At 32.7% G+C, this 14,644-nt stretch overlaps 1 protein-coding gene across 1 annotated transcript; it reads right to left on the bottom strand.

Moving 5' to 3' along the window:
* Positions 1 to 239: 239 nt before the first annotated feature.
* Positions 240 to 2,660, bottom strand: LOC107962563 (protein SRG1). Its single transcript, XM_016898999.2, has 4 exons — positions 1,505 to 2,660; positions 1,121 to 1,368; positions 699 to 1,023; positions 240 to 618 (listed from the first exon to the last, which is right to left on the bottom strand). The coding sequence occupies exons 1-4, from the start codon at positions 1,817 to 1,819 to the stop codon at positions 352 to 354; spliced, it is 1,155 nt and encodes a 384-aa protein (XP_016754488.1). The 5' UTR covers positions 1,820 to 2,660; the 3' UTR covers positions 240 to 351.
* Between the last annotated feature and the right edge of the window lie 11,984 nt (positions 2,661 to 14,644).

Here is a 14,644-nt window from a genome sequence, read left to right as displayed (position 1 = left end):
AAAATAATATTTTTCATATTAAAAGTTTATTTTTCAAAAATATTAATATTTTTTTAAATTGATGGTTTTTTTATAAATTAAAAAGTGTTTCTCGTTATTTTATAAAATAATATTTTAATGGATACAAATATTAGACCTTGCATTGCACGAATATGCAAACTAGTAACACATTTTATATGCAAAATTAGTACCAATTAAAAATAATTATATATTCTTATACTTAAAAAAGACTCACTACATTAAAAACAAAAAAAAAATGAAAATCTCACACATTAATTTAAACGAACACTTGATACACTGTAAATTATTAGTAAACTAAATTATTTTCATATAGTTTACTTGGGTTTAATGTTATTTTGTATTGATTTCCTCATTTTGAAGTCTGAAGACATCCACATAGGATTTTCCACGGAGCTCGCGGGAGAAAAAACCTTTGAAGTAATCAGCAACGCCTATTCTCCTGAACAGTGGTGGAGTTTGTGGAGTAATCAGGCTTGGTGCTGGACCCATACCCCCCTCCAATTTGGGGCTGTAGAATGTAGCAACTGAGACCCTTTCTTTAACTGAATTCACTGTCGCACGATGCTCAATGCTTCGGTAAATCCCATTGGAAACAATCTGCAAAGTCGGTACAACCAATCCTATTAATCTGCTGACCACTATGGAGTAGAAATTGGTGGACATAAATTAATAATTACCTCCATGATGTCTCCGATGTTGATCACAAATGCATTTGGAAGTGGTTTAATGGGAACCCAAATCCCATTTTTCCTTATCTGGAGGCCTTCCATGTCGTTGATCTGGAGTAGAATGGTGAGGCCAGTGGCATCAGAGTGGGAGTTGAGACCAATTGCAAGCTCTGGCTGTGGACATGGGGGATAGTAGTTCATCCTCATCCCTTGGTGCCCTTCCTCAAACAACACTCTCAAGTCATTAGGGTCCATCCCTAGAGCTTTTCCCATAACCTCTAACAGTTTCATGGCAAGATATTTCAGTTCTACAGAATAAGCTTCCAAGGTTTCTCTGCAATTAATTAATATTGAAAGAAAAGAGAACAATAAATTATTTACCCATCAATAAAAGGGATACTATTAGTCATTGACAGATGCAGAAAAAGAACCTGAAGGTGAGTGGGAGATTAGGGAACAAGTGAGGTTTTCTTAAATAAGTTGGAAGAGTGATCATATAGAACATATCTCCCCAGTTAAGCTTCTGCTCCTCGGACACAACAAAGGCCTGTCCATATCCCTCTAGTTCATCTGGTTTTTGCCAAACCTTCTTTTTCTCCTCCATTGGAAGATTGAAAAACTCTTGGGTCTCCATCTTCATTTTTTCCACCAATGAAGGGCTCACTCCATGGTTGATTAACTGCAAAACAGTTCCATGTTTAAAATTCTAACTCGAAAATCTCATACCCTGCTGCCAAATCTCAGTCAATAGTATTTTTCCTGATACTTAATTTCAACCTGCAGATAGCTACGACTGGGAGTAAACAAACAAGTACCTGGAAGAAACCCCACTCTTTGCATGCATAATGCAGCTGCTCCAGTTCTTCTTTGGAAGATAGCTTCTGCATATCTATGACAGGGACTTGTGGCAACGGATTTGTGTGAGATATGATGGGTGAGTCTTCATCAGTGCGTACGTATCGAGGTGGAACTTCTTTCAGTGGGTTCTTTGCTAACTCTTGGACACTAGATACCAAGAGTGAGCTTCCTAACTTTGGTACCTCTGAGTTCATAGTCATTACTTTGAGAATGGCTTTGCTGCCTCTCTCTCCATAATCATCCAATTTTAAAGAAGAGTAATAAATGCACATGTTTACATATGGATTTTTTAAAATTTAAAAGGGTATTTTAATATTCTTTAAAAAGTGAATTATTAATTCATAAAAATCTTTACCACACATATATGTTAATATTACATTCATCGTTAATTTAGGTGTTGACTCCTTCTGAAGTAATACATTCAGAGACAAGAAGAAGATATTCACTCGTATTTGACTTTTAGTGTGAATACTATACTGATAAATCTCCATGATACACGTTCATGATTATATTTTACGCATTAAGCGAGACTGAACGTATATCTTACCACATCATGCTAACAGATAAGATGAGATTTCCTATAAATGCCCTGACTAACGATGGAGAAAGAATTGATTCTCTAGCACCCTAAAGTCATCCTAAGCAGTTGTTTTCTTGATCAACCTATCATCTTATCCTTGTTTCGACTCTCGACCTCTTATTGTGAATTGGTCTCCATTGCACTACCATAATCTTTTCCTCGCTCTTCCCTATCTTCTTCTCTTGTACCCTGTATGAATAAGTTTACAATTGAAAATATGAAAATATACACCAAATCTGAAAAAGAATAAAAGTAAAATCGGAATCCCAAATCATTATAATTGTTAAATCAAATTTTCATGTAGTGAATTAAAGTGCTTATCAAGCAAAAGTCGGTTTCTTGGACCTGCTGTGATGTAATACTTATTGAGACATTGTATCCATAAACGCATAGAAGATTTTTGCTCAAAATAAAGAAATAGAGAAGAAATATATTTTATATATAACCAAAGAGAACAAAAGTCGTGATTATAATTGAGGATTGCAGCAGAATAGGACTTGTACTGGAGGAAAAAAACGAAAGGTCCAAAGATAATGAGGATAGAGAAGATGGAGAAGAGGTACTTTCATATCAATAAAAATCTTTTAGCAATCCTCTAAATTTCACATGTTAAAAGAAAATATCAGTGACAGGAAATAAAAATTACACAAATCTCAGCCTACAGATAAAACTTTGTCACAATCTCAGTAATTAATTATTTTAAAAATTTTAAAAATTAAAAAAATTATATAAAAATATTTTAAAAATACTTATAAAATTATATAAAAAAGTACTCCTTAATATTTTTATACTTTTAAAAATTAATTTATTGCTAACATGATATTAGTTTGGGCTGCCATCGTATATTGTAGTAATCCAATTTTGTCCGGCCCAATACATAAACCCAAATAAAGACAAAATAAAAATAAAATAAATAAAACCCAAATTACAAGTCCAAACCAATACAAAACCCTAAAAACCCAGTCAACCTAAGCCCAAAACCTTAAAAAAAATAGAAACCCTAGCAGCTTCGGTGTCGATCCCTCGCCACGTCAGCCAATGCGCCACCCGAGGCCTTTCCCCCTCCTTTCACTAAAATGGCAAGGTGCGACTTCCCAACGCCGTTGACCTTGCCACAAATACCTATAAAGAAAAAGAGACAGAGAGCAGAAAGCAAAATTGACAGAAAAAACAAAGAAAAGATACAGTATTTTGTAACATATGGCTATAAAAGCCATAGCAATGGCATGTAATCTTTTACAATGAGAAATACAAAAAAAAATCAAGATTTTGAAATAACAAAGAGCAAAGAAAACAGAAGGTATTTTTTATTTAATTTTTTAAAATCACGCATGTACAAAAAAATTAAATAAATAAGTTTTTTACCGTTGTCGTCGTCGGTGCCTTCTCTGGTCTAAGAGGCCGTTGAATCCCTAGGGATTCGCCCAAGGCCGGGACAGAGGATGACTAGAACCGAAAGCCTTTTTCTTGTTTTTGAAGTTTGACCGGACCTAGGGATTTTGACCCCAGATCCGAATTCCCCAGAAGGCAAGGATCAAAATGAGACTTTTTTTGCAACTCTAGCCACCATTGCCGATGACCGGTGGCAATGGCAGACTTGTGGCGGCTCCATGGCCAGACAATGAGAAGACTTTAGAGAAAAAAAAAACAAGAATAATTTTTTTAGGCTGGATACAAATGATTTTTTTAATTATTTTTTTTTTGTTTATATATCCCTATAAAACGACGTTGTTTTGGGTTTAACTTTCATATGCCAAAATGGCGTCATTTTGGGCATGATCCGCCAACCTGATCCAACACATTTTTAGATTCGCGTGTTTTTTAAAAGGGGGATAATTGTTGCCTAGGTCCTCCCGCTTTTGAGCATGTCTTGATGTAGTCCTGCTTTAGTTTTTATTTTTTTATTTTACCATTTAATTTAATTTTATTTCCATTTTGGTCCATGGACCATTTTTGGAAATGGACACCCGAAATGACGTCGTTTTGACTCGATCCAAGGACCCGACCTGTGACACCCCTAATTTGAACCTAGTCGAAAAGTGGTTTCGGGACCACAAAATCGAGTCATAAAAATAATTAGCCGTCATATTTTATGTTTATTATATGTGAATATGAATGTGTGAAAGTTTTAAGCTTCGATTTAGTAAATTGCATGTGAATTTAGTTAATAGGACTTATGTGTGACATTTTTGAAATGTGATAGGTTAATCTATAAGGGTCTATTAAAGCATGTATTGAAAATAATGGTTTTGCATGTCAAATACCCCTTTTTGTTAATAGTGGCCGGCCATGATGATGGCATATATTAAAATATGTATTAAATTTTAGTTAAATGGTTATTACTTTATATAAAAGAAAGAAGAAAATTTTGGTTATGTTTTTGTTCTTCTTGCCGTGAACTAAAGGAAGAAAAAAGGGGGAAAAGAAGCTAGGCATTCGGTCTTCTACTTGCTTAATTAAGGTAAGTTTTAGGTAAATTCTTGAGATTTTATGAAATTTTAGTTGATGGATAGGTCTTTGATTGAGCCCATGTGTGAATTTTGATCCTTGTGGTGATTTGGGCATTCGGTTAAGGTAGGAAACTTAGAAGATGATTTCTATTCCTTATGTTTTATGAGTTGGGAGCTTAAATTGAAGTTGAATAAGGCGAATATGTGTATTGAGGTTTTAGTAATATGGAAATTCGGTTATGAGAGTGTGTGTGTGGTCACTTGCCGAATGTGGGTGTTAAGGTTAGTAGGTTGGCTTAATTCTTGTATTAGAAATCTATTTGAGAAATTAGATAGGCTTTGGATGGTTGAAGTAACGAAATTAGAAACTCATGAACTTGATTTAAATACTTTAAATTTATGGTAGTTAAATGGAATAGAAAGGATCTATTTGGCCATGGAGTTTAAACACATTGTTAAATTGTTGAATATATGCTTTGGTTGTTAATGAATATTCGGTCTTGGTATGAATCTCATTAATAACATTTAGTTATTAGATTTGGTATAAAATACTTATTGAAATGGTGGAATTGGATAACTTACTTATCGATTTTAGTTATGAGAGTCTTTTGTAAGTAGAGCTAGAGGGTTTAAAGGGTGGTGTTTAAAAATAAACATGTATATGGACCCTATGTATGTACCTTGTAATTTTATTGTAAACTTTTGGTTTAACTCGTATCATATTAATTGCCAAAATACTAGCTTTGTGTGGAAAATTTTGTGTATGTTTTTATGTGCCGAATGTGAGTTAAAGAAAATGGAGCTCACTATGTGTATCATGGTCAACCTTTGATAACTAATATGTCTTGATTCGTAAATTGAGTTAAAAGATTATATATGTTCGATCTAGCCTAAGCTAAGCTTGACTTGTAACATAGTAATGATTGACTGAACGTATATGTGTGAGATAGTGAGGATAATTGTATTTCTTGCTTTGATTAAGTGAAGTATATGAAGTTGATATACTTAATTTACTCAATTAAGCTTAAGAGCACATAGGGACAATTTCGGATAAGAGAAAAAGCTACCTAACCGAATAGTCGATCTGTAATCGTTCGACAAATTCCGAGGTAAGTTCTTAAGTATTTGAGTTTGATTCCTTTGCAAGTTTTAATTTTTTAAATGGGATGAATATGAATTAAGTATATACGTCAAGGTCAATGACTTTTCTAAATGATGGCATATATGATATTATGTTTTAAATATGTGAATGAGAACTTTACAGAGTAAATTGTATAAATCTGCTAGGGACAGCAGCAGTAGCGTGTTTTGGAAAAATTACCATAAATTGTGGGAGTTGAGTTAAAGGCTGAATAAATTATGTAATTAAAGCTTGATGCGTCTAGTTTCGTATAAAAGAAATTGTGTAAGAAAAAGGGGTTGCCGATAATGAGATTTTCAAAGTTGTGTGAGACAAAGTCAGAATGGCTCCGAAATCCCCTGTTTAGTATTTGGAAAATCATTATAAATCGTAAAAAAATGATTATAAGATAAAATTATATGCTTAGACTTCTTAATGAGTCTAGTTTCAAACAAAATAAACGAAAACATATTTTGAATTCTGTACAATGAGAAATTAAATTCTTAGTGAAGAGTAGTCAGAGTAGTCAAGCAGTAAAATAGGGGAAACTTTAAGAAAAATATGGTATTTATTAGCCAAACAAAAAATTCTAAAAATTTTGTGGATAGAAGATATACGAGTCTATTTTCATGGAAAATTAACGGCACATCATTTGGAGTTTCGTAGCTCCAGTTACAAATAATTTAACGACTGTTGCTCAGGAAAACAGCTTGTAGAGAATATGTGATTAGGTTGTAAACATTGATAAAACTTGTTTTAGTTGCTCATAAGCTATTGATATACGTGAATTCTAATTTGTGACATTATAAAATGATATATGAGTGTTAGATGGATCCTTGATATTAAAATTGTGAAATTGTAAGTTTATAAGTATTCGAATATGAAATGATAGTATGGCTTGAAATTGAATTATTCATTGGAAAATGATAGATGTAGATTCAGCCAAGACAAAGTGTATACATGAAAGTTTATGTGGTGTATGAAGTATATTTAGATAATTGTGATGTGAATATATGAAAATTTATATTTTGATTCAGAATTTTATGTGATGAATGTGAATGTGTATATATGACATAAGGCCGAATGGCCAATGTGATGAACGTGAAAGTATATATATATTGTGGCCAAATGACAAACTGTGGAAGGTGTGTTTTATTAGATATTTGATGAGGCAAATGAATTACAAATATGATAGTCGATGTGAATGCTGTAACATGTGAATAAATATGCATGAAACTTTGTGATGTAAATCCGGGATTTAAGACCCGATGACTATATGTGGTGACTATGTTCGGGTTAAGACCCGCTGACTTCGTGTGGAGATTTCATCTGAGCTAAAGGTCTCGTCGATAATCCGAGTAGAGTTTAAAGCTATAAGACTTCGCAATAAGAATTGCTTATAAATATATTCAATGCGAAAGGTTAAACAGGTATGTACTCCAAGTTTATATGTGAGCTTGATTTGAACTAAATCATAAGGTAGTTATGTGATGCATACGTGAGCAATCTATGAGACTATTCCTATGATTATGTGACATCGGATCAGTGTGAGAGGTTATGTGAAATTATACAATATATCTATGTCACATGAGCTCACTTTTATGTGAAAGTTTATCTGCCTATTGTATATTATGAGATGTGCATATTCGGTAAAGGGATGGTATGCCCGAAGGAAGAGTGAAATAAAAATACGAACAACTATGTTATAATTTGATTGTTATCTGTTGATACTGCTTAAAACTTACTAAGCATTGTAATGCTTACTCCGTTTACTTTGTTTCCTCTGTTTTATAGATCTCATTTGGAAGCTACAGGCTCGGGGATCGTCAGCAACTAGTCACACTATCACTATCCACTACTTGTTACTGTTATGTTTTGAATTATTTTATGGCATGTATAGAATAGACCAGTGGCCGAAGAATATTTTGGTTAATGTATATAAGCCATGCGAAAATGGCATCTTTTGAATGTGTACTTATAGATGTTTAAATTGTATCCCTGACTGTCTTTAGTATTTATCTAAAGGAATGTTCTTTATTTCAAAAAAAAATAATTCAAAATTTTTACTGTTCTGATATGAGTTTCAAGTCCAGTAATGCCCCTTTACCTATTCCGGCGACGGATACGGGATAGGGGTGTTACACGACCTAAGAACCATCAGGATCCACGTGTTTTGAAAAGGGGTCTAATTGTTGCTTTGGCCTTCCACTTTTTTTCTATTTTTCAATTTCATCCTACATATTATTTTTACTTTTATTTTTGCCCTTTTATTTTACTCTTGTGCAATTTGGTCCCCTAACCCATTGATGATCTTTCTGGGAATGACACATGTAAATAGGGTTAATTGTCCTCTAAGTCCCTGTATTTTCTATTTTCTTTTAATTTAGTCATTTATGTTCTGTTTTCTTGCAATTCAAACTTTAAATTTTGTTATGTTGTCAATTTAATCCTTTGTTTCCCTTTTCTTCGTTTATTTCACAATTCATGCTTCAAGTTTCATTTAAATTTTAATTTAATCCCTCATTTATTTAATTTTGCCTTTTTATTTATTATATCTTTTATTTTATCATTTAAAATTTATGTTATTTATATTTCCTCTTTTTATGCATTTTTTATTTTATCATTATTATTATTTTATTATTCATATTAATATTATGATGGTAATTATAACATGATTATCGCTATTATTACTATAAATTGACGTTTTTGCCATCATTATAGTTGCATTTTTATTATTCACTAGCATAGCATTTTTATTTTATTTTTTATCTTTTATTTATTTATTTTTTCGTTTATTTATTTACCTATCATTTTAATATTATCATTTCATTTTTTTACCCGCTACTATATTACTTTATTTTGCTAATATCCATGTCATGTATCGTGTCAAAACATGTTCATCCATTTTATTACTAGACCTAGACAAATTAAAAAAAACGTATCATTTTAAAAAGTTGCATTTGTTTTACCTAATGAATAGGAAAGATTTGGAAACTGAGATAATGTTCATTATTTTTTGGAATTAGAGGAATCGTGCTTCTAACTTACAGAGTATGCCCTCTTTCTAAAACTGAAGTAATTGAATATCCATTTTAAAAAAAATAAAAAACGAGATTTAAGTAATGATCAAATGGTGATTATTCTTGTTTTTGAGGATTTAAAGCATCGTGTCCTAACTTACGGAGCATGATCTTTTTTTTCTCGATTAACTTGAAATAAGGCCTTTTCATGAAAATTAATTTAGTTAAGCGATATTTTAATAAAAAAAATCATGCAAAGAGGGATCGTATTTTAAATTTTATTCGAATTTTCAATTTTCGACATCAAAACATCAAGTTTCCAATTAGGTACCAATTTTGGACGTTATAAGGGTGTTGATCCTACCTCATACGTAACCGACTCCCGAACCCATATTCTTGAATTTCGCAGGGTAAAAATTATCGTTTTAGTAAAATCTAATATTTTACTAAGATAATTAAATTTTGAGGTGACTCGATTACACCTAATAAAAAAGATTGATAGCGACTCTATTTTCATTTTTTGAAATAAAAGTCGATTTCCAAAAAAGGTTTCAACCGTTTGGCGACTCTGCTGGAGACAAATAAGAGAGTCAAGTCGCGAGTTGATTACTTTTTTGTCTTTTTGTTGAAAATTGATAATTTGGTTTAAATTGACAATCCCTTCTTTTATTGCATCCTTCATGTTTTATTTTAGTGGTAAATAATGTCTTTGTTATCTCAGATTATATAATGATTTAGTATGTCTGCTTTATTGGTTCGAATTTCTCTTAATATATTTTCGCACATTGCATGACATAAATCAATTAAAAACGGGTTAAATTATTTTTGCAATTTTGGGCCAAATTATCCAGACCTAAATAATAATAATAAACCACGTACTTCTTTGTTTTCACGAAATCAACTAAGCAAAAAAGTTTCTCCCTCCAATTCTCTATAGTATCACGTCTTTTTACATCAATGGCTTGACAAAATGACAGTCTTTGGAGAGTAAAAAAGAGAAAAGAATGAAAGAAATAGCTAATAAATTGAACGGATGGCTTTTAAAGAGATAATGGTATGTCGGTAAGTTTTTCCAAGTAGAGTTTTGTCCCTTTAAAAAGTTGGTGGTTTTTTCTAAAGTCTTCATTTATTTCTTAGTTAGTGCCTAGTGGTTGTAGGTTTTTAAGGTGGGTTAGGTCTTCTATGTAATGAATGCTTCCCATGATTTGAAATAAATGAAATCAGTATTTATTCAAGATAAAATAATAAAAAAATGAGCTATTTTAGTAAAAACGCTATGTTATATTTTATTTCAGTATGTTTATTCATAGCTTTATAATTAATTGTGTTACAGGCCAATTTTGGGCCATTTTACAAAACCCAATTACCTAAAATTAAACCCAATACCCCCTAAACCCGAATGACCCTTTACAATACCCGGAGCCCATTATCCTAACCCACTAACCCACAAAATATCAACCCATTACACCTTAAACAGATCCCTTAACCCATTTTACAACCCAAAACCCAAAGGCCCAAAATCCCAAATTCTGACTTAGGGTTTCAGCTTCTAAAACCCTAACCCACTCAGCGCCGCAACGTCCCATCGTCACCAGCTCTGGTCCACCGACCCTTCTGTCACCGGCCATACCCTGCAAGGACAAAGAAAACACGCAACAGCACAAGGAAGGAAACAGACTTGCATGAATGGCTATATAAGCCGATTTGAAACTATGTAAAACGACTTCTTCTTTTTTTTCTTTTCGATTTCTAAAAAACAATTGATATACAAAATATCACAATCTTAACATCAAAGGGCAGAGATTCGAACACCCAAAATCAGTAAATCTAAAAGACAAAAAATCAGACATCAAAAACCAAGGTGATTTTTATTTTTGAATCGATTTTTTTCTTTCCTTCTTCATACTCTTAAACGAATATACAAAAAAATATATAAATACATATATATAAAAATGTAAAAAAAATAAAAAAATGAAGATTTTACCTTTTTCGGCCACCGTGTACGGTGGCCGGCGCAGGCGACGGCGACGAACGGCGGGCGGTGAGGGCCCGGTGACCGGCTCCAGGGCCGGATTTTCCTCTCCTCTCCCCTTCTCTCCCTTTTTTTTCTTTTCCTTTCTCAACTGATTTTTTTTTAAAAAATTGTCTTATAGGGGCCAAAACGGTGCGTTTTGGCCCCCTTCCCTTCTTTAATAAAACGGTGCCGTTTTGGGCCCCGGGTCAGGTCGACCCGACCCGCTCCTACTAGGATCCGCGTGTTTTTGTAAAGGATGGGCTATTTGCGCAATCGGCCCCTCCGCTTTTTCATGCATTTATAATTAAGTTTTTACGTTTTAATTTGGCCCCAGAAATTTTTCATGGTTCTTAATTTAGTCCCTCCGTGCTGCGCAGCGTTTTGACCAAGGGATTTATTGCGCTTTGGACCCCTCCAAGTTATGCGCGTGTTGTAATTTCGTCCTTTTCTTTAATTTTATTTCAAATTGGCCCCACAACTTTGTTTTTAATTTAATTTTAGTCCTTTTTTTGTTTATTTTTATTTCTTTATTAAATATTCTTGTTATTTTTATATTATTAGTATTATTACTATTATTATCATTATTATTATCATTATCATATATATATGTTTTAGTATATATGTATATATATATTTTACGTATAGGCTTATTTTTATTATTTTATTTCAATATCTTTATTGTATTTGTTTTTATATTTTAATATTATTTTAATATTTATTATTATTGTTATTATAATAGTGTAAACTTTTATTTATGTATATAGATTTATATATATATAGTATTTTTGTTATGTTGCATTGTATTTTAATACCATTACTATTATAATTTTTAATATAGTGAATATCTTGTTATATATGTATATATTTTTATAACATCATTGTTATTCTCACTAACCATAGTATATGTTTTGTTACATACGTATATATTATGTGTATTTTATATATATTATGTATATTATTATCTTTATTATACATATTACGTATATATATTAAATATTGTATTATTCGTTTATTATATATGTATATATCTTTAATATATAAATAAGTATATCTTTATATAATATTAGTATTGTTATTATTTTTTTTTCTTTCTTCTTTTTAACTTTGTAAGTATGTGTATATATATTATGTAAGTGCTTTAATATTATATTATATATACGTTTTATATATTATGAACATGTATTTTCAATATCATTAGTTATATTTTATTATATATTACTCTATGTGTATATTTCCATATTATCCCATGTATATATATATTTTTTAATTCTATTATATGTATATGTTTATTTTTTTTACCATATTGTATATATATTATTACGTTTGTTTTATTCCTAACGCTATTACTATGTGTGTTATGTACCTATATTTTGTATTATTATGTAAACATTTTTCATTCCCATATTACATATATACTCTTAATGTCGTTATTATATATACATTCACCGTTTCCAGTTCATGTTTAATTCTCATACTACGTTTAATATAGCATATATCTCTATTGTCACATTTATATTCACTTCAATATATTTCTAGCTCTGCCATCCGTTTTTATCAATTCGTTTTGCATTAATTCGAAAATCTTATTCTTGTTTTTAATAAGTAAGGCAATTTGTCGATTTAACATTAAGTCATAGATTTCATCGCTATGTTGGATGGAATTTGTCGGCTCGTATTAAAGACGGAACACCCTTCTAAAAAACCGAAAACTAAAGTTTCTTGTATTTTCAATCGTATCACGATTAAATCCTATATTGAACTCGTATTTTTGAAAATCAAGACAACACATGTTTTTGAGATACCAATTTTGGGCGTCGCGAGGGTGGTAATACCTTCCTCGCGCGTAACCGACTCCCGAACCTTACTTTTTCTCTGGATTTCGATGTAGACCTAAAAACTCAGCCTTCTTTTTATTTAAAAAATAAATTTAATAGGTGTCCGATCACACCTAGAAAAAAGGATCGGTGGCGACTCCCTTTTTTTTATAAAAACTGAGATTCCACGTTTAATAAATCGCCACAATTAGCGACCCCAAAGCTGAAAATTTTTATGTCGCTACAGCTGGCGACTTCGTTGGGGACCCCTTTTTAAGAGTCGTATCTGGAATTAAACTCGTGTTGTCAAAAATTTCAAAGTTCCTTGTTCAAATTAATATTTAATCATGATCCTCAAGTTTTGTTTTCGAAAAATCATACATGCGCATTATGTTGTAGATATCTCCTAATTTGTTTTATATTTTGTTTTTCAGCTTTAAGTTTTATGGTTTTAGTTTTGTGGTTTTTTAAATAAAACGTAAAGGTTGGTGAGTTTCTCCCCATACACCGTGCACGTGCATTCTTGCATAACATGAGCTCTATACCCGGGCTCCGTCTGTTTAAGTTAAAGTAAACGCTACGCCTTCGTGAGTTAACTCGTTCCTCTGCACAGGCTAGTGGATACTTTCGGGTTACATATGACTTATGCTTTCGTGAGTTAACTTGTCCCTCCGCATAGGCATAAGTAAATGTAATCCTTCGAATTGAACTCGTGAGCCTGTGATGGGCTACGACCGAGGCTTCGTACTAATCTTAGTAGATGACAATACGGACAATTCGAGTACCTATCTAGAACCGAAACAACATATAGTGAACCGTACGAGTCACCTAACTAGAGCTATGCCGAACCCCCGTCCGTTAATGGTCACCAAAATAAATACATAGGAGAAACGCCTCTTCCCTTTTATTTCTTTGACATTTACACTTTCTATTTTAATTTTTCGTAATTCATATTTGTTGTACTAACCAAAATATTTGTCTGTGTTCTTATTTTGCATCATGCATTATAGGCATCATATTAGGAAGGTGTTGACTAGAGATTGGTTGCCAAAAAATGGGTTTTTAATGGAAGAGTCAATTATACAAACAACCGAGAAAAATGTCGTGGTTCGGGACTGGTCTCTAAAAACTCAGAAAAAAAGGGGATAGTCTAGTGGAGGGATGAATTGCCAATCTGCCCGAGCACGTAATCGTGAATGTTCACCAAAATAACCTTGAAGATTTGGTTCGGGTTTGGAATCAGTAGGATTAAGACACTAGGGGTATCTTCACTGAAAGATATGGGGACATAGCCAACTTGATTGCTGTCAACGTAGACGAACGATTGATCCAAGCCATGGTTAGATTTTGGGATCTGGCTTACCAATGTTTTACCTTCAATCTAGAAGATATGACTCCGACTATAGAGGAGTACGTTGCTTTGCTTCGTGTTGAAAATGCGCAATTCTATAAAGTATACGTGAAAGAGCCTAAGCCGATGACCTTCAAGAAAAAGTTAGTGAGATTGACAGACATGACTGACGCATGGGCCGAAAAACAGATAAAGAAAAAGAATGAAACCATTTGCATTCCATGGTCTTCCTTACGAGAATTGGTTCTGAACCATCCCGACATGTTGAAAAAAGTGAATCTATTTGCTTTGGCCATTTACGGTTTGATCATCTTCTCGAAAGTCCTTGGACACATAGAAGTTGCGGTGGTGGATTTCTTCGAAAGATTAAAGCAAGGAATCAACCCTATCCCGACTATCCTAGCCGAGACCTTCAGATCCTTAAACAGTTGTAAGAAAATGAGGAAAGGATGCTTTATCGGATGCACGCAGTTACTAAAATGTCTGGATTTTGAGTCACTTCTGGAAAGTAGAGCGCACACTGTTCTATATTTTTTCAAAAACATTTGCCCCGTTGGAAGCTTATCTCAAGAAAGAATGGCCAAAGGAAGTCACTGAACAGTATTGGGTCTTAGTTTTTCAGAACCTTCGCGCCGAGGATATAACGTGGAGAGCACCATGGATCCGCCCTTCGGTTCTATTATACAAGGTTGGAAATCAAGATTGGGTACCACTACTTGAGTTATGGGGAGGAGTTGGATATGCCCTG

This window comes from Gossypium hirsutum, chromosome A06, assembly GCF_007990345.1.
Source record: "Gossypium hirsutum isolate 1008001.06 chromosome A06, Gossypium_hirsutum_v2.1, whole genome shotgun sequence".
Lineage (NCBI taxonomy): Eukaryota > Viridiplantae > Streptophyta > Magnoliopsida > Malvales > Malvaceae > Gossypium > Gossypium hirsutum.
The sequence above is the reverse complement of the archived record's forward strand: the minus strand, read 5'-3'. Positions and strand labels throughout refer to the sequence as shown.